Source organism: Candida tropicalis (genome assembly GCF_000006335.3).
Source record: "Candida tropicalis MYA-3404 genomic scaffold supercont3.6, whole genome shotgun sequence".
NCBI lineage: Eukaryota > Fungi > Ascomycota > Pichiomycetes > Serinales > Debaryomycetaceae > Candida > Candida tropicalis.
In genome coordinates, this window is record NW_003020058.1 from 635,376 (window position 1) to 655,497 (window position 20,122).

The following is a 20,122-nucleotide window of genomic DNA, read 5'->3' on the forward strand; positions in this document are numbered from 1 at the left end:
TTTCAATGATAAATCAGATAGGGGTGAAAGACTATTTTAACATTAATGTTTTGTATATACATCATTTAAGCAATAAGCAATAAAAACACATCATCATTTTGAAAACCATTAAAAACAACTTCAAATAATGTAAAATTAATAGTGGAAAAAAAAAAAAACATACTCATTATTAGATATACATTGACTTAAGTGTTGAATAAGAATGGTATCATCAACAAATTAAAAAGAAGATTTGCTAAGGAATGAAAAAGAAGAAGAAGAGGAAGAAGTGAATTGTAAAGATGAAAAATTTTTCTTTCGTTGCTTGTAGATGAGATTTTCTCGTTTTTCCGGTTAAGAATCAGGATGTGGAATTTTTCAGTGGGTTCTGTGTCGATCCTGCATTGTCCCAGAAGTCAACAACAAAAAAATTAAAAAAAACTATAAATACCCTGGCAATTATCACTTTCCTATCCCTTTTTGATAGATTGATATTTCAATTGAATAACTACAATAAATAAAACCAGTATGGCTGTTAAAGGATTAGGAGAACTTGACCAAAAATACGACGGTATGTTATAATTTCCACTTCGTTTTTGTGGACTTGAGGCAATGTACTAAGAACTTCATGATTACTAATACTATTAAAATAGGTTCAAACTTAAGAATTGGTATTCTTCATGCTAGATGGAACAAGAAAATCATTGATGCATTAGTTGAAGGTGCTGTTAAAAGATTACAAGAATTTGGTGTTAAAAAAGAAAACATTATTGTTGAAACTGTTCCAGGTTCATTTGAACTTCCATATGGTTCTAAATTATTTGTTGAAAAACAAAAGAGATTAGGTAAACCATTAGATGCAGTTATTCCAATTGGTGTTTTAATTAAAGGTTCTACTATGCATTTCGAATATATTTGTGATTCAACCACTCATCAATTGATGAAGTTGAACTTTGAATTGGGTATTCCTGTCATTTTCGGTGTCTTGACTTGTTTGACTGAAGAACAAGCTGAAGCAAGAGCTGGTTTAATTGAAGGTAAGATGCACAATCACGGTGAAGATTGGGGTGCTGCTGCCGTTGAAATGGCTGTTAAGTTTAACTAAGTAGATAATAGATGATTATGTTTATGGTATATTCTTACAAATGTAGTTGATTTTACTGGACTGTTTGTAACTAATTGTCTGCGATTTATCTCTATGAAATTAGTTTGGTTGTTATCATTACTTGAAGAAATAAAACCAAATTGAAGTTGTAGATAAAATTTTAATTGTAATTTTCAACCAAATCTTACTAAAAAAAGAATTTCCCTAAAAATGTGTATTAATTAGCTACAAGTCTCTAATTAATATGCATCTGACACATATAGTTGCATAAATGCCAGTATTTGTGATTGGGAGCTATTATAACAGGTTGTCATGGATATCAAAGTCAATTGTTTGTTGTTAAATCTCTTTTGAAACCTAAAATCTTAGAGCTGCCACAATTTTCCACTTCCAACAATTCGACTGGGTGGCCAAGTTGGCTAAGGCGTGAGACTGTTAATCTCAAGATCGTGAGTTCGACCCTCACCCTGGTCGTTTTCATTTTTTTTGCAACTTTCGCGAATTTTAGTATTTCCACCAACAGAGACACAACGTTTTGTTACGTCGTAGCTTTTCTAATAGTATGAACCTGAGGTTAGAAGACTAGTATCCTTTTGATTGATAGGTTTGCGCCAGCCGCATATTTCATATTCATGAAAAGAAACCCCTTAAGTAGAGCTTCCACATGGAAGAACACATGTACTTACACGACATATTCTGATAATCTACACTGAAATCCAATAACATAAGTGTAATCATAATAGAACCACCAAATTTTATAGTATTGTTCTTTCCTCATGCCCGGCTTGTGCGAGTTTACAACAATGTGGGCAATTTTTTATTAGTTCTAAACTGGTTAGTTCTCGGACTTCTCCGGGGTGTTTTTAATTACTCAGCGAGTACTACCATCCATTTCAATCATCCTGTCTTCAAAATAAATATACTAACATTTCCAAGGTGGATTGGAATCTCTCTAATTTGTCATCAAAATGAGTTTGTTTTCATTGTTCACGGGTTTATACTTGATTTGGCTTTACGAGCGGAATTCTTACAACTATTTCCGATGAATGTACTCCCCACAAGTTATTCCTAAAAAAAAAAAAGAAAAATTTTTCTCTTCAACTTTTGTACCCTCCATTCTTCAGCATCAATTTTTTGAATTAATATTTAACATAATTTATATCCGGAAGTAAAAAAAGAAAAGATATGAACAACTCTATCAAACTATAACCTAAATTAATAATGGAAACAGAAAAGTTAGATCAATCCTCACTGATATCCAACATTTTGTCTGACAAACCAATTGAGAGTCCTTGTAGTTCAAAAGATCCCCACACACAGGACCCTAATATAGACGGAGGATATGCCTGGGTTATTTGTTTTGCTTGCCTACTACTTAATTTCAATATATGGGGTGGTAATAGCGGGTTTGCAATATATTTTTCTGCATACCTATCACAAAACACATTTGAAGGAGCTACAAAGATGGATTTTGCTTACATTGGGGGTTTAGCAATCGGGGTAGGTTTCTTATTTGCACCAGTTATTAATGCATTACTAGGTATAATTGGATTTAGAGGTGTTTTAATAATAGGGAATTGCTTACAATTTACTTCGTTGATGTTAGCAAGTTGGTCAACAAAATTATGGCAATTGTATTTAACCCAGGGATTAATGCAAAGTTTTGGTCTAGCTTTTCTTGCTGTTCCAACTAATACAATTATACCACAATATTTCAAAAAGAAAAGAGTTTTAGCAGGAGGAATTGCCACTGCTGGTTCTGGATTGGGTGGGATTGTTTACAATTTGGCAATGCAAAAAGTGGTTGATACAAAAGATGTGCATTGGGCTCTTCGTGTCCAAAGTATAATGGAATTTGGCATGGTTTGGATATCAATATTATTAGTTAAAAGTAAAGCCAAACAACATAGTATTCAATTTAATTTATTTGATATCAAAGTCATGAAAACAGCTCCATTTTGGTTGTTGTGTTTTTTCATGACAACCTGTATGTTTGGTTATGTTATCGTATTATATACATTGGCCAATTTTACTACAAGTCTAGGTTACTCAGGGAAACAAGGGTCGTATGTCTCGGCTATGGTTCAAGTTGGTTCAGCAATTGGAAGACCAGCAGTTGGGTATATTTCTGATAAATATGGAGGGGTTACTGTTTCTGCTGTTGCATACTACCTAGTTGGTATATTTTCTTTGGCAATGTGGATTCCAGCAAGAAATTTGGCTACCGTGATTGTGTTTGCCATTATTAGTGGGTCCATGATGGGGTCTGTGTATGGTATGATTTCACCAGCCATTGCGAGAGCTTTTGGTATTCAGAAGATGAATGTAGTTGCTTCCAAAATTAACATTTTGTTGGGAATGTCAGCCCTATTCTCACCAGTCATTGGTATGTCACTCACCAAAGGAAAAGCAGTTGGTGTTGATCCTTCAAGATACGTCTACTGTTCGGTTTTCACAGGTATTTCTTTTATTGTATGTGCAACTGCTTTACTCATTCTAAGAGGATATATCAAAGCTAGAGACCACATAATGGAGAAACATGGACATAGTGATTCAGATTTAGCTGATTATACTGGAGTAACGGTTCCATTTGCAAACGTTTTTGGTAACATTTTTGCTAAAAGCAATGAAAAAGTATAGATATCGAATCAACATTTTGTTTTGGCGCTGTACTTAGATCAATATTAACCCCCTTTTTGTAGAAGAAAAAAAATACTTTGCAACCTTTTGGTTGCTTTTTTAATTGTTTCTTTTTTTTTCTTCCACTTTTTATTCACTCATCTCCTGGCCAACTCACACGACCAACTTTAATGTGCGAATTTTTTTTTTTTGGTTTAAAGGAAAGTCATGACTTGAATGAAAGAAAAAAAAAATACAAATCATTTCTAATCAGACCTTATCACGTCCATCGTTATCATCATCACATACACCAAACCCCTTTTTCCAACATCCAATCCATTACATCTTCATATACTAACTAACTTATCAATTAATATAGCTTTTAATTTACCTATTGTACCGTTAATTCGAGTTCACAATAGTTTCACATCATATCTTCAAATAAATAATACAACAAAAAAAAAAAATAAAAATTAGTCAATTACTAATCATCAAATAAATAATACCCAATATGTCCCCATCAACATCTACAGCTGTTCAAGAATACGTTGGACCTAATTTAAATGTTACCTTGACATGCCCGGAGTGTAAAATATTTCCACCAGATCTAGTAGAAAGATTCAGTGAAGGTGATATTGTATGTGGTAGTTGTGGATTAGTTTTAAGTGATAGAGTAGTCGACACTCGATCCGAATGGAGAACATTTAGCAATGATGACCAAAATGGTGACGATCCATCTCGTGTAGGAGATGCTGGTAATCCATTGTTAGATACGGAAGACTTATCCACTATGATTTCATATGTGCCAGATAATACAAAAGTTGGAAGAGAATTGAATAGAGCTCAATCCAAGTCTTTAGTGGATAAGAAGGATAATGCATTAGCTGCTGCTTATGTCAAGATTTCCCAAATGTGTGATGGTTATCAATTACCAAAGATTGTCCTGGATGGTGCCAAGGAAGTTTACAAGATGGTTTATGATGAAAAACCATTAAGAGGTAAGTCACAGGAAAGTATCATGGCCGCTTCTATTTTCATTGGTTGTAGAAAGGCAAATGTTGCACGTTCGTTCAAAGAAATTTGGGCCTTGACTAATGTCCCACGTAAAGAGATTGGTAAAGTTTTCAAAATCATGGATAAGATTATTCGTGAGAAGAATGCAGCTAATCCAAATGCTGCTTATTACACTCAAGATAGTATCTCAACTACACAAACATCTGCGGAAGATTTGATTAGAAGATTCTGTTCTCACTTGGGTGTTAATGCACAAGTAACCAATGGTGCGGAATACATTGCGAGAAGATGTAAAGAAGTTGGTGTGTTGGCCGGTAGATCCCCAACAACCATCGCTGCTACTGTCATATATATGGCTTCACTTGTCTTTGGTATTGATTTACCACCTTCCAAGATTTCAGATAAAACTGGTGTTAGTGATGGTACTATCAAAACCTCGTACAAATATATGTATGAAGAAAAAGAAAAGTTAATTGATCCTTACTGGGTTGAAAGTGGTAAAGTTAAATTGGAGAATATTCCTAAAAATTGATTGGTTTGTTTGGTTATAGAGATAATATGAATTGAGGGAAAATGGATCCAATTTTGTTACCCATCATATGAAATATCCTTCTCTTTTTGTTTTGTATGTTTGTATTATATAATTAATTAATAGAGATTTTGAAATATGTAAATGGAATGAGTCTTGAATGAATTGGCAATTTTTCATAAAGTGGGATGTAATTACTGGCTCTTTCTCTCTCGCTCTCTATACGATGAACTATTGCACCAAAAAAATAAGGCAACAACAACAAGTAAAACCACAATGAAGAAAAAAGGAAAAAAAGAAAAAAGGATGTACGAAAAATAATCAGTCGATTCTATTTGAAAAATACTTCATTTTCTACCAAACCAACTTACGATTCAAGAGTTGACTCATGTTTCCAAGATTTATTAGAACCTTAGCCACAACTACCAAACAAGATGTGGTTATAATTGGTGGTGGACCAGCAGGTTTAACATTACTTTCAGCTTTAAAAACCTCACCAAAAACTAAACATTTAAAGTGTACTTTAGTAGAAGGGTTTTCTTTAGATAATGTTCGGAAATTTCAAACAGATCCACCAGAAACATACACTAATAGAGTTGTATCTGTAACACCCAAGTCAATTGAGTTTATGCAAAATAGAATTGGAAGTTGGGATTTTATTCATGAAAATAGAGTTAAAGAATATGATGGAATTATTGCTTATGATTCTCAAGATGCAGATTCAAGAATAGAATTTGATGTAACAAGTATTGGTAAAGGTGTACTTGCAGCAATGATTGAAGTTATAAATATCCAAAGTTCTTTATTGGCTAAAATTGAAAGTCTTGATGATGAAACAACTACAATTAAAGATAATACCAAAGTTGTGGAAATTATCAATCCAAATGAACCAGATTTAGATAATCATGATTTGAATGAAATTGATGAAAAAGTAGGAGATTCAGAATTAGATTGGCCAATTGTTAAATTATCTAATGGTGAAACGATACAAACCAGATTATTGGTTGGTGCAGATGGATATAATTCACCTGTTCGTAAATATGCTCATATTGAATCAAGAGGATGGCAATATGATAGATTTGGTGTTGTTGCTACTGTTAAAATGCAATATGAAGATTTTAGATCTGTTGGATGGCAAAGATTTTTAACTACTGGACCATTAGCTATATTGCCATTAACTGAAGATAATGCCACTATTGTTTGGTCAAGTACTCCAGAATTGGCCAACATTCTTTTGAAAGTTAATGAAAAAATATTCCCACATCTTGTTACTGCAGCTATGGTTTTAGAAGAAGTTGATTTGAATTATATTTACAAGGTATTGGATGAAAATCCAGACGATTTTTCTGTGTTGAAAGATATTGAATGGAGATTATCTAAATTCAATACTGAAGAATTAGAAGAAAAATATCCATTACCAGTAGTAGAAGTTCTTTCAGGATCTCGTGCTAGATTCCCATTGAAAATGTCTCATGCTGATACTTATGTTGCTCCAAGAGTTGCATTAATTGGTGATGCTGCTCATACTATTCATCCATTAGCTGGTCAAGGTTTGAATATGGGACAATCTGATGTTGCCGCTTTAGTTGAAGCCTTAGAAAAAGGTATGGATAGAGGAATGGATATTGGATCTACTTTGGTTTTGGAAGAATATGTTGCCAATGCTTGGCCTGCTAACCATGCTATGTTGGGAATATGTGATAAGTTACATAAAGTTTTCTCAACTGATTTCTACCCATTGGTATGGGCAAGAGGATTCGGTATGAAATCTATCAATTCCTTAGGTAGCCTCAAAGATTTTATGATGAAGAGTATCAGTGGAAGATAAATGACAAATAGTTGATATTAATTCATTTGTGTATATATTTGTAGAAGTTAGGAAAATGGAAAATGGAAAACAAGCACGATAAAAGATTGTATTATATTATGATTATTATCAACTGATTTTGTGCCCACCACGACTATATAACTCTTCACAAGCTTTTGAGATTTCACAGCAATTAATTTTTTTTATATTGCTACAAAAAAAAGAAAAATAAAACAATGAACGAAAAACTTGTAGCAAATGATTTCTTATATCAAATCAACTAAAAATGCTTAGAACAGTACGATATTACTCGAAAGTAATAAACATTAAAGATAAAGGAGAGAAAGCTGCTCGAGTGATTCGTTCAGAATTTTCAACATTAAAAGAACATTATGATGCTCCAAAATATCCAATTGTATTATGCCATGGGTTTTCAGGTTTTGATAGATTAGGACTTTTCCCACTTCCAAATTTATTAAATGATACAACTAAGAAAACAAAAGAATTGACAGAAAAAAGTTTAATTGAATTAGATTATTGGTATGGAATAAAAGAAGCACTTGAAAAATTAGGATCTACTGTATTTATAGCAAAAGTTCCAGCATTTGGTGATATTAAAAGTCGAGCAATAAGTCTTGATAAATTCATTGAAAAAAAATGCAAAAATTTAAGAGAAACAGAATCAAAATCATCCATTTATAATAAACCAAATGAAGATGAATCTACATTTAAAGATAAACAGGAACCTATTAAAGTAAATTTAATTAGTCATTCAATGGGTGGATTAGATAGTAGATATTTAATTTCTAAAATTCATAATAATAAAGAAAATGGGAATTATAAAGTTGCATCATTAACAACAATTTCAACTCCTCATCATGGATCTGAATGTGCTGATTTTATTGTTGATTTAATTGGGAAAAATCAAATTTTAAAACAATTGTGTCCACCATCTATTTTCCAATTGACTACTTCTCATATGAAGAAATTCAATGAACTTGTTCAAGATGATCCTACGGTACAATATTTTTCATTTGGTGCTAGATTTAATCCACGATGGTATAATTTATTCAGTTTGACTTGGTTAGTGATGAAATATAAAATAGAGCAAGAACAGGCAGACAAGTTTCGTCAATTGATTGATAATGATGGACTTGTCAGTGTAGAGAGCTCGAAATGGGGTCAATACATTGCTACGTTAGATGAAGTAGATCACTTAGATTTAATCAATTGGACAAATAAAGCAAGAAGTGTATTTGATAAAGTTATGTTTGCACAAACTCCAAATTTTAACCCAATCGCATTGTATTTGGAAATTGCAGATCAATTATCTAAGAAAAATCTATAGAAAAATATGGACTGAGATTAATAATCAGCTGTGATTGTTTTGACATACAGAAAACTGTCAATTCCCCAGCGACCATTGAATCTACCAATACCACTAGACTTGACACCACCATGTGGAAGATGTGGTTCATCATGAATGGTAAAATTATTGATATGAACACCACCACTTTCAATTCTTTTAGCTATGTTTATAGCGGAAATTATATTAGATGACCAAATAGACGTTTTTAATCCATACTCAGTATCATTTATCTTATCAATTGTAGCATCAATATCAGAGAACTTTTCAATAGCAAAAATTGGGCCAAAACTTTCTGTAGTATAAAGCTTCATCTCTGGAGTCACATTTTCCAAAATCAAGGGGGTAAAAGTATTGTTCTGTTCTACGTATTCTTTAGAATATTCTCCAAATACGATTGATGCACCTTTGGCCAACGCATCATCAACCAATGTCACGACTTTATCTCTTCCTATAGGATCTCGTTCGGAAATCAAATTATCAGGATCATTCACCATTTCTTTAGCACATTTTATCAATTGCTCTTTATATGATTCATACACTGATTCATGAATATACACGTGATCAGTGCTCATACAAATTTGACCCTTATGTGCCCATGCAGCCCAATTATCCTTTCCAGCAGCTTTGGAAATATCTGCATCTTTACAAACAAGGGAAATATTCTTCCCTCCTAATTCCAACAAACAAGGAACCAAGTATTTTGCAGCAGTGACAGATATGCTTTTACCGACGGCTGTTGAACCAGTAAAATTAATCTTTTTAATAGTGCCTGTGGCCAAGATCTTTTCTAAAAATTCTGGATTATCTTCAGGTTTTAAATGGAGCAATTGAACTGTATTTGCAGGAACGCCAGCTTCAAGCAAATACTTAATCAACAAATGTAATGGTTTAGGAGCTTTTTCAGGAGACTTTGCAATGACCGAACAACCCGCTGCTAAAGGAGCAAGAATACTTCTACCACCTAAAATCACCGGAGCATTCCAAGGAGAAATAGAAAGAACTGGTCCAATAGCTTGTCTAACAGTTAAAGCGAATTCGTTTCCCTCTGAATGGAATAATTCACCTTCGGAATTACTAAAATGTCCAATATATTCCTGAACTTGACCAATAACACCATCAATATTGACATTGGCAAACCATTCCGGTCCACCAATTTCTGTATGAACTTTAACAAATTCATCTCGGTGTTCTTGTAATATGCTTTTAAATTTATTAAAGATTTCGATTTTCTTAGCCACGGTGACACTAGCCCATTCTTTGAATCCTTTCTTGGCATTCAGAGCAACCATTTCAATGGTACTATCAGCTATTGGCAAATAACTGAATTGATGAATTACTTGAGAAGGATTCTTATGACTATAAACAGGGAATACATTCTTCTCATCGACAATTTCTTCTCCTGATATTATGTATGGGACGATCGTTGTCGGCATTTTGTTCTTGAAGATCTCTTTGTTTCAAACAAACTACTTTTCTTTGTTAAATGCAAGAAAAAAAAATATAAAAGGTGAAAATGAAGAATAGATTTTTTTTTGCCTTTAAATAAAAACTGATAGAAAATGACAGTGATAGGAGAATTAAAGAAAAAGGAAATGAATGAAATTGATTAATCAATGAACCGGTTGACGTGTTTGAATTCCTTAGTTGAAACGACAACTATAGTGGGAAAGTATATCGTCGTCGTTTTTTTTGGTCCAATTAATTTTTTTTTTCTTTCTCTCACTGTTTAATTACATTATGCGGGAGTACTGAAATCTGGCGTCAATTTGCCTTACCTTACCTTACATGGCAAAATCAAAATCATTGGTCCCGATTGTTTGAGGGGACGTTTTAACCTTTTTGTGTGTGTGTGTGTGTCAGGGCCATTGTCCAGTAAACCTTGATTGTTTGGTTAGGATACCACGGAAAAAGCTTAAATGCCAATTTCCGATATTTAAAGTAAAAAAAAAAGAGCTCAGAACTTAAATATATGTCATCAATGCCAACTAGAGTGAACATGATTAGAGAGGTAAGCCTGAAAACCTAGCTATTCAATTCTAGAACAGGAATGATGTATTTGTGTTATATATCTTTTGTGTATTTACGGATCCGATAAAAAAAAATAGTAGAAAATTGTCTATTGTCCAGTATAATTGTCCAAATTCCAGAACATACACACAATGAACGAAAAACCTATAATAATGCCAAAAGTGATTCTTTACAATCTAAACAATATTCATTGAGGTATTGAAGCCCTTCAATATAGGATTCGTCTTGGCTTATTTGTTGAACAACATTGTCCCTTATGTAATCACATCTTTGAACTTCACTTCTTAACCAGTTTTGCCATTCTGCCAATGTGATTTCATTCTCCATTTCTTTTAAAATTTTCAATTTTACCAACAATTCATGACGCTTAACTCCAATGTCTTGAAAGCTATTCCTCAACAGTCTAGCAACTTCCCTACTATTGCTGTTGAAATAATCATTCCAGTCTGTGTCGGCATCAAAATTAAAGATAAACGATTTTTCCTTGAATTTTGTGAAGCATTTACTGTCGATTGAAATCGATGCATTATCATGAAGCATATCTTGAATATCTTGCAAATATATTGCTCGTTGTAACAACCATGGTTCTTTTGTTACATAGTCGTATGCTAATTTATTTGCTCTTCTAACTGTCCAATAACTTGTCGTTGTCTTACCGATAAAGAATACATTTAAAAGTCCAAGAATAATGATAATAAGTACCAAAAACAAATTCATTCTTAAACTCTTAAGTAACAAAAGCATCAATTGGAATACGGTACGTACAATTCTAACCAAGGATTCATACGTTTTAATAACCATTTTCCCTAACCCCAATTTCAAAAAGAATCTCAAGCTAAACTTGAGTGTGGAACAAGGTTCAGCAACTTCTGGATCATCTGTATGACTCAATTTACCGTACAAATAAACAGCCTTAACAATCTGACTATGATTTCCAATTTCTTTAACTGCATCTTTGATACCACTGTCTAACTTCCCCAATTTGTTGGCATCAATTTGTGCACAAACCCTTTTAACAATAGGGTTCCATACAGAAGCTCTATCAAATGTAACTTTAGAGTAAAAAAATACTCTGGCTCTTCGTCCAGTATCTCCAACAATGACCAACTTGTAATCTAAAGTGTATGGAGAACCAACCATAAATTCAAACTTAGACATTCTATGATTGAATGTATAATAAGTATTATCTTCCATATTGTCAATTTCCTGTCTCACACTAATGTTGTACTTTCTACCATCATAAATACACGGAATACTCAAATCACGGTACATCGTTTTATTAGGAGATGTTTTCCAAGGTTTGTAAACAAGATACTCAGTACTGGCAAATGAAAATTGACTCTTCAAGAGTGAGGATTTGTCACCAAGAAGAGCATGGAATAATGCTTTTGGCGGTAGAGGATATGTTTTTTCACCCACAAGAACATATTCTGAAGTGAAATTGATTTTGTGTCTAACAACACCAGTTCGTGGTGTAGGTTCCAAAGAAGAAGTGTCACCACTAATATAAAATCTTTCCTTTTTCAAACTTTTATTAGAAAGTCCTCGAGAAAGTTGGTTAATCTCTTTAAGAATCTTTTGATCCATCATTTGTATTTCATTTTCTTTTTCAATAACGGTGAATGCTGCCAATATTTCTCTCAAATTTTTAGGCTGTTTACTCGTCATATTGTTGATAAGGTATACCAATTTCTTTTTGATCAAGCTGGCATTTTCTTGGTATAGCTTCATTTTGATGACACCATCCACATTATAAACCTTCATCAAATCATAATTACGTTGCTGAGTATAGTCCACAGAGACCAACTGTCCTATGAATCCTTTAAACAATGCAACGAATCCCAAGGCTTGCATGTAAAAATATACATGACGATTGGTAATAAAACAACGACCACTCAACTCTTGCTTGGAATTTGGTGACCACACACAACTAAAAGACAGCACCAAATACTCACCAGGTTCGACAACCGTTTGAAACAATGCCTTCATTTGAATATCCAAGTTGACTAATTCGTTTGGATAAAATTCAGGATAAACTTTGTCGACACCGAGATGCTCTTCTTGAAACTTTACCATTTCCATATCCTGACCTTCATTATGAGTAACCAAGTCGTCACCAGTATCATGAAGATAATAGAGTCCCCAATTTACAGACCCCCAGATATTTGCTGTCAAAGCATTTGGAATTGGAGTGGCAGAAGTTAAGCAATATGCAATAATCGAAGATTTTGTTGTGTCTGTGATGAATGGAGGATGGATTCTAGGTATTTGATAGTACATATGTCTTTCAAAAAACTGTTCAAATTTCTCAATATGACCCGATAACGAACTCGACGTAATGATTTGACCTTCTGCATTGACTACTTTTGTGTTTGTTAATTCTCTATCAATTACTGTATTGACGGTAGATGCAAATTCGGAAATTATTGGTGGGAATCTGCTCGAGGCAATATGGAATAACCCTTCATGGACATTCCCACCACCAGAAATTCTATTCTTTTCATTTTCAAACACTTTCAACCATGACTTCAATTCAATCAATGTTTCAGCTTGAAAAATAGCAGTAAACTCACTTGTTCGAATTTCAAAACAAAATCGACGATCTTCATTTGGGGCATACCTCACGTTACACAACAATATACCGATTTTATCACTCTCTTGGACAAATGTTTGAGATGGACTGAGAACCAACAATCCAAAAACACCATCTTTGATGAATGCCCATCTTTTGACCCATAATGGTTTTGCTGATTTTTCACTCCAAGTCTTCATGAATAAATAACCATGTTTTTCAATACTAGGTTCGTCAATTTCGTGTAGGGTTCGACTATTAATACCAGTTGCCCTGAAGTCATTCGGGTTCAATGATGGTTGAAATTGTAAGTTGCAGCCTTCTTCAACTTGGTTTCTGGCAGCAACCATATCTGACGATAATCTTTCAATTGCTAAATTATAGGAATCATTCCAAGCTTGAATTCGTTGTATTTTATCCCACTGTTCCTTGAATTGATCACCTGGACCACCCCTTGGGGAAAACATATTCAACTTGTTTTTCCAAAGGTCTGTATTCAAACCTATCAACAATGCATTTAAACCTTTGGAAAGATCCTTAATTTCAATGACAAGATCTAATGCAATATGTATATACTCTTTTCGAACAAGGAATAACTGTTTGGCATCCTCCATAACAACCAAAGGATCTTTTGATTTTGAAGTAGACACATAAATACTCAAGTACTTATCATATTTGGATTGACATTCATAAAATCGTCTTCTTAATTCTTTATATTTTGGTATATGATTATTCTTGAACTTACTAAGTAATTCCAATGACTTGGTATTCACATTTAACGCCTGTAAACTCATACCCCAGATAGTTTTTAAACCATCTAAAGTTGTATGTAGTGCCGTGACAGTATATTCTTGATCAATAATACCATCTTGTAAAAAAGTGGGCACCAAATGCTCCAAAAATGAGTTACATAACCCTTGAACTTCTTTGACATATTTGGGGAGTTTCTTGAAGGTGCTACTTAATGCAGTTAACCATTGTTCAATAGTAGTTACCTGCAAGTCCAAATGATTTATACTTGCTCTAAAACTGGGACTATCTAATGCTGCTTCTTTAAAATTCACTGATATTAATTTAAAATGACGGAGTAATGTCTCTGGTTGAGGTTTCGCAGATGAAACCATTCTCCGCAGTGTTTTGTCTGCTTTTGTCTGTCTCACCATTGATGAAATAACCTCGGCATTGGGACCATTTTCATCTTGAATAGACGTTGGCATGGTCGAATCTATAAGTAGGTGATGCTGATTTTTGTTTTGTTTTTATTAATTGATAATGATTAAAAGGTTTGACCTGGGTTGGATGGGGAGTGCTGGATTTTTCTTTGCTTTTCTTCTTTTTTTTTTTTTTCTTTGCTTTGCTGCCAGTTTCCGTTTCCCGCTTATTTTAAGGCTGTCGCCGCAGTGTAGTGGAATTTATAGAACAAAACCAAAATAGAAAGTGGCTGTCTCGCGGCGTAGCCGGGAGAGAGGGAGACAGGTGGATGAATGTAAATTTCATCAGTACTAATCATTAGTCAAGAACAAATATTATAAGTCTAGATGTACACAAAACAGCCGTGCTTACAACGAAATAATAATAGGAATAAAAATAAAATACATAATTTATCATACATTTTCTGTGAATGCCTATAGAATTGAAAAAAAAAAAAAAATAAAATAAAAGGAAATTGAAATGTAAATATCATGAGCTCAACTTCTTTGGTTTATACATCACTTGTACGTTTGTAGGGAAACGATGAATAACTCCTGATTTGTTAGCCTTTTGCACCTTTTTCATGTCATGTGATGGGTCATGACCTATTATTGGGGCAAAAGTTATTTGCATTGGTGGTTTTGAGGGTTCTTTCAGGTTGGTATTTGATTGTTTTGTGACATTTTCTCCTAGGTTCACGTTTTTCGAAACAGACATCATTGGATTTGGTGGAATCACACTCATATCTGACACAACCTGCTGAAATTGCATATTTGAACACTGCTGCTGCTGCTGCTGCTGCTGCTGTTGTTGTTGTTGTTGTTGTTGTTGTTGTTGTTGCTGCTGCTGTATCATCTGTTGTATCAATTGTTGTTGTTTCACCATGTCGTTATTTCCAGGAACCATCATATTTGGATTTCTAACTTGTTGAAATTGCATTTGTGCAGCCATTTGCATAGGAACTTGTTGTGATGGTGGTGGTTGCATGGATGCGGGAACAATTTGTGGAGGCAATTGATTTTGAAGACTAGGAGAAACTCTCTGTTGATGCATTCCCTGAGGTGGAAATTGCATTTGGCGTGGCATTTGTTGTTGCACTTGTGGTTGCATTTGAGGTGAGGAAAAAGTCTGCATTTGAATTTGCATCTGTTGTTGTTGTTGTTGTTGTTGTTGTTGTTGTTGTTGTTGTTGTTGTTGTTGTTGTTGTTGCTGCTGCTGTTGTTGTTGCTGCTGCTGTTGTTGTTGAACTTGTAATTGTTGTGCCCTTGCCATGAACAGCTGTTGTGCAATTTGGTATGGTGTAATATTATCGGTTTGTGGAATTGGGTTGGATGATACAATATTGTTTCCCAATGGAATCTGTCCATTTTGAAGTTGAGGTGAACAAGAAGGAACAGAATGATTTGATGGAATTGGGTTTGGAATCGGAGATCCATTTTGATTGTACGAGGACAAATTTAAATTGGATACCGATTGAGAATGCATTAGTGGTGGACGGGAAGCTTGGATTTGAAGTTTCAACCTTTCTTGATCGTCAAGCATTTTTCTATTGAGGATTTCAGCATTATAAATTGGGGCTGTCATTGGACCAGCATTGACACCCATATTTATATTGGCACGGCTGGCATCAATCTTCAACCGTGATTTACTTGGAGTATCCCAGCTTCTTGAAGAGTTTGGAGACATCTTATATGGTGAAGAATCAGCAAGCACAGTTTCATTATCGTCAATCTCTACTGGAACTTCTGGCTGAGGTGCTGGTGATTTATATACCTCATGAACGTTAACAATATCAATCTTTGAGTTTCCAGATGTTCCTGCCATGTTTAATTCATGTACTATGTACGCACGAATTTGAGAACGTTCCAAATTAAAGTTCATATCTTCATTCTTGATATTACTGTAGATAATTTGCACAATTTTTAAATCTTCTTCTGGAGTTATTGCTCCACCATTGATAAGGAATCCAATATATCCAATAAAGAAGTTTTTCAAAAATGGAATTTGCAATGTATAACTTTTGGAAGATTCACTAAAATACCCATTAACCACATCTACGACATCAAGTAATTTTTCACCCTTTTTGTAGACAGTCAACGAGTTTCTCCAATTGAGCATGGACTGGGATCTCTCTTCACAGGACACATCAACAATCATATATGATTGGAAAATGCCTTTAGTTAAATTCATATGTTGCAATTGCATTTGATGTGGTGGTTGATGAATATGAATTTGGGATGCTGTTGGAGAAATTGCAGATCGGGGTGTTGAAGTGGCGACGTGATTGCAATTTATATTCATATCATGTGTTATAAGCCAAGTTGGAACATTCATTCTTCTGAGTTTTTCTCTAACTTTAGCCTCAATAGGAATTGTGATTGATTTTGTAACATTTATTGATACCAAGTTTGTAAAAGTATGATTCTCCTGTGCATTCTTGAAAGACATTTTAAAATTTCGAACACTCAATCTGTAGGACATATTTTCAAACACTTCTTCCAATGGTGAAGATGCAAGTAAAACATCCAATTCATTGTCGATCACTGCATTATGTTTTGAAGAATCCATCGATCCTTGTACATTAATCAAATCCTCTAATGGAGTAAGCATTAGATCATCCACTTCTTCATTACTTGAACCAACAGTTTGAGGAGTTTTATTGTTTGAATCTTTGAGTAATTTACCAGCTTTGGACAAGCGGAATATACGTGAAGATATTTGTTTTGTGGTTCTCAAGACACCAGTCTTGTTGAATATCATTCTTGAAATAACTTTATTTTGAGACGTTTTCTTCAAAATAGAAGTTGCATTAAATGATTCTGGATCGTCTCTAAATTTTCGGTACTTGTATAATGAATTTATTAACACATCATCTAATTCAGGCCACCAAACTTTTTCATCCATTCCATTGGCGGTTGTTCCCGATTGAGAATTTGAGGTTGAGTTTCCTGTAGAAACCTGTAAAGAATGTGCAGTACTAGATCTTCGACGATTGACTGGAGTTTGCATAGTTGAGTCTATTCGTGATGCAATAGAATTGTTTGGGGAATCAGTTACACCAACTGACAACTTTCTCTTTTTAACCACATGCAAATCATCATTTGTCCTAGGAGAAATTTCGGCAGCTTTTTCCAAGACAGGCGATACTTTGGCTTCTTCAGTAATTTTCCCAAGTACCAATTTGTTTGGAGTTAAGAATGCGTTTCCTGGTTTCGAGTCTCCAGACTCGTCATCATAAATAGATGTTTGATTTGTAGAATTATGATGAGCCTGAGAAGTATTTATATTAGACCAAACATCTTCATCATCGTCTTCCTGACCATGGCTGTTGTTTTTAGATGACGAATTTCCATCTTCATCATCATCGTCGTCCTTGTCGGTATTACGAATGTTGGATTTCTCCATGGATGACTTTGTTAATGCTTCAAGGAATTTATTGTGTTTTGTGGATACAGTAGGAGTTGTAATTAATGCAGATGGAGTCTTATTTAATGCTCTTGTAAAATTTAAAAAGTTCCCTGGAGATACACCTTGAATGTTCGGAGAATTGAAATTGAAAGAAGGCAGAAAACTCAATCCAAATGAAAATGATGGTGTGATTAGGTTTCGGTTTATACTCCCTTGGTTTGAACTTGAAATGTCTTTAGTTTTAGCACGTGGTGTCTCAGGTGGTACCTGAATGCTTGGAACGTTTACCATATTTTTCGAAGCTATATGTCTAATGATGATGATGAGCTAGATGTTGTTGTTGTTGTTGTTGTTGTTGTTGTTGTTGTTGATGATGATTTTAGAAATGATAACGGGCCAAGTTCTTTCAATGTTGCGAAAAAAAAGAACGACAAGAAAGTCAACAAAGGGACAATAAGGTTTGTTGATAGATTATTAGAAAGATGATATGACCAATGATCTATGTATAGCAGAGACTTGATTTCCTGTTAATATGACTTTGATAGAAAAAGGAATAGATTAAAAGAAATGAAATTGATCTTTTACAAATAAATAAATAAAAAAAAAAAAAAATTGAAAATCAAATTCTTGATTTACGTGAAAATGAATTTTAGTTTTGCACACCATAAAAATAATTTTCAAAGGGGAGTCTCCTCCTCCTCCTGCTCTAATGCGTGAAACACGTAAGAAAAAAAATTCGCGTCTCATGGTTTTGTGTAATTTACGCCCAATTAATTTTTTTTTTAGTTCCGAACAACGCAATCAATTATGTATTACATAATCAGTTTTTTATTCTGTATAAATCCGAATATATATAGAAACAATGGTTATTCTTATTCTTTCTACTATTACGGAAGAATAGCATTATAGTTATATATATATATATAATTACTTATTTAGCACAGAATCACGTGGCATGTTTCATTATTTCTTCAACTATTGCAGTGCAGAATCCTGGATTCTCTTTTTCAAACTTATAAACATCATTTATAAATTGTTCAACTCCCAACTTTGTACTTTCGCCGCGTGCTCGAAGATGAACCCTGTGTAAACAGCTGAATAACAACTCTGCCTTACTGTAATATGATGATATGAATGAACCATTACCACCAGTATATGATTCATTAGTTTTATAGTAACTACTTCCACTACCTCCACTAGCTGAACGTTGCATTCCTTGTTCCCGTGCTTCTATAATACTACGTCTTCTATTTCGTGAAGTTGCTGATGCTGCAGATGATGATGATGTCGATGAAGATACAACAGCAACTGGTGTGGAAGATAATATCAACTTTGCATCGTTTTGAATCAAGGTTTCATTGAATTCCCATTCAATTGAAGTCTCTACATTTTCTTTATCTTTATCCAATTTACTACTGGCAAGACCAAATCTTGGCTTATATCCTGGTTTATGACTATCATGTGCCATTTTCTTAGAAATCAAACGAACTAGTTTATTTTTTGCATTATCTGGAGAATTGGAATGAATATTATTATTGGCATTATTTCTAGTTAAAAAATGATGATGTAATAAAAAATTAGCCCCCGGTCTTTGTTTTGGATCTTTAATCAAACAATATTTGACAAAATCTTTAATAAGACTACTACAATCAACTCCCAGTAATGTTGGTGGCCTTTGTTTAGGTATATCAAACAAAATTTTTAATGGATCATATTGTGCAAGTGGTGGAGCCCCAGTTACTAATTCTATTGTTGTTATTCCTGTGGACCAAATATCTGCTTTTTCATCGTACCCATCAGCATCAATACTACTACTACCATTATTATTATTGTTATTATTATTCCCAGTTTCACTTACTTTTGCTCTAGTTATAACTTCTGGAGCCATCCAAAATGGAGTTCCAACAAATGTTTTCTTTTTCATTTTAGTCATGGTGATTTCTGTAGATACTCCAAAATCTCCTAATTTTACTTCACCATTTTCCGTCAACAATACATTGGCCAGTTTAATATCACGATGTACTTTATGTTCCAGATGTAAATATTTTAACCCCATTAATACATGTTTTATAATATATCCAACTACATCTTCTGGTAATTTTCTATGAAATTTAAGTAAATCAGAACATGATCCACCTGCACAATATTCCATAACGATATACATATTATAATCTTGAGAAAAACTTTCAATATATTGAATAATATTTGGATGTCTTAATTTTGATAAAAAATGAATCTCTTTAATAATTTGTTTAACATCATCAGGTGAATCATCTAGATTAACAACTTTAATTGCAACTATTTTGGATGTGGTTTTTTGTTCAGCTTGATAAACATCACCAAAATTACCTCTACCGATACATTTTGATAAACAATATCTAGATGCTTGATTTGTATTGGGAGTTGAAGTTGATGATTCATGAGGTGAAACCGGTTGTCTCTTTTCTCTAATAACCCTCATTTAATATTACTGTCTCAGGTGGTTTGAATATCAAAGTTCT

The 20,122-nt window shown here is 33.7% G+C and overlaps 9 protein-coding genes and 1 non-coding gene across 10 annotated transcripts; 6 read left to right on the plus strand and 4 right to left on the minus strand. All coding sequences in view use genetic code 12, as the record gives it.

Annotated features, from left to right (window-relative positions):
* Window positions 1-607: 607 nt before the first annotated feature.
* Window positions 608-1,084, plus strand: RIB4 (lumazine synthase; the record flags this gene model as incomplete). Its single annotated transcript, XM_002550212.1, has 1 exon — window positions 608-1,084. The coding sequence occupies one exon, from the start codon at window positions 608-610 to the stop codon at window positions 1,082-1,084; it is 477 nt and encodes a 158-aa protein (XP_002550258.1).
* A 400-nt stretch (window positions 1,085-1,484) lies between these two features.
* Window positions 1,485-1,558, plus strand: CTRG_06306. The gene has a single exon. It is a non-coding gene; the product is annotated as a tRNA-Asn (tRNA).
* A 747-nt stretch (window positions 1,559-2,305) lies between these two features.
* CTRG_04557 (uncharacterized protein) lies at window positions 2,306-3,724 on the plus strand (the record flags this gene model as incomplete). The annotated part of the gene is made up of 1 exon (XM_002550213.1): window positions 2,306-3,724. The coding sequence occupies one exon, from the start codon at window positions 2,306-2,308 to the stop codon at window positions 3,722-3,724; it is 1,419 nt and encodes a 472-aa protein (XP_002550259.1).
* A 490-nt stretch (window positions 3,725-4,214) lies between these two features.
* On the plus strand, window positions 4,215-5,249 carry SUA71 (transcription factor TFIIB; the record flags this gene model as incomplete). The annotated part of the gene is made up of 1 exon (XM_002550214.1): window positions 4,215-5,249. The coding sequence occupies one exon, from the start codon at window positions 4,215-4,217 to the stop codon at window positions 5,247-5,249; it is 1,035 nt and encodes a 344-aa protein (XP_002550260.1).
* Window positions 5,250-5,634: 385 nt separating this feature from the next.
* COQ6 (putative N,N-dimethylaniline monooxygenase) lies at window positions 5,635-7,074 on the plus strand (the record flags this gene model as incomplete). Its single annotated transcript, XM_002550215.1, has 1 exon — window positions 5,635-7,074. One exon carries the CDS (start codon window positions 5,635-5,637, stop codon window positions 7,072-7,074), a length of 1,440 nt encoding a protein of 479 aa, XP_002550261.1.
* Window positions 7,075-7,339: 265 nt separating this feature from the next.
* CTRG_04560 (triglyceride lipase) lies at window positions 7,340-8,401 on the plus strand (the record flags this gene model as incomplete). The annotated part of the gene is made up of 1 exon (XM_002550216.1): window positions 7,340-8,401. The coding sequence occupies one exon, from the start codon at window positions 7,340-7,342 to the stop codon at window positions 8,399-8,401; it is 1,062 nt and encodes a 353-aa protein (XP_002550262.1).
* Window positions 8,402-8,418: 17 nt separating this feature from the next.
* On the minus strand, window positions 8,419-9,855 carry CTRG_04561 (uncharacterized protein; the record flags this gene model as incomplete). Its single annotated transcript, XM_002550217.1, has 1 exon — window positions 8,419-9,855. The coding sequence occupies one exon, from the start codon at window positions 9,853-9,855 to the stop codon at window positions 8,419-8,421; it is 1,437 nt and encodes a 478-aa protein (XP_002550263.1).
* Window positions 9,856-10,594: 739 nt separating this feature from the next.
* Window positions 10,595-14,239, minus strand: CTRG_04562 (uncharacterized protein; the record flags this gene model as incomplete). The annotated part of the gene is made up of 1 exon (XM_002550218.1): window positions 10,595-14,239. The coding sequence occupies one exon, from the start codon at window positions 14,237-14,239 to the stop codon at window positions 10,595-10,597; it is 3,645 nt and encodes a 1,214-aa protein (XP_002550264.1).
* A 463-nt stretch (window positions 14,240-14,702) lies between these two features.
* CTRG_04563 (uncharacterized protein) lies at window positions 14,703-17,912 on the minus strand (the record flags this gene model as incomplete). Its single annotated transcript, XM_002550219.1, has 1 exon — window positions 14,703-17,912. The coding sequence occupies one exon, from the start codon at window positions 17,910-17,912 to the stop codon at window positions 14,703-14,705; it is 3,210 nt and encodes a 1,069-aa protein (XP_002550265.1).
* Window positions 17,913-18,567: 655 nt separating this feature from the next.
* CTRG_04564 (putative serine/threonine protein kinase) lies at window positions 18,568-20,082 on the minus strand (the record flags this gene model as incomplete). The annotated part of the gene is made up of 1 exon (XM_002550220.1): window positions 18,568-20,082. The coding sequence occupies one exon, from the start codon at window positions 20,080-20,082 to the stop codon at window positions 18,568-18,570; it is 1,515 nt and encodes a 504-aa protein (XP_002550266.1).
* Window positions 20,083-20,122: the final 40 nt, after the last annotated feature.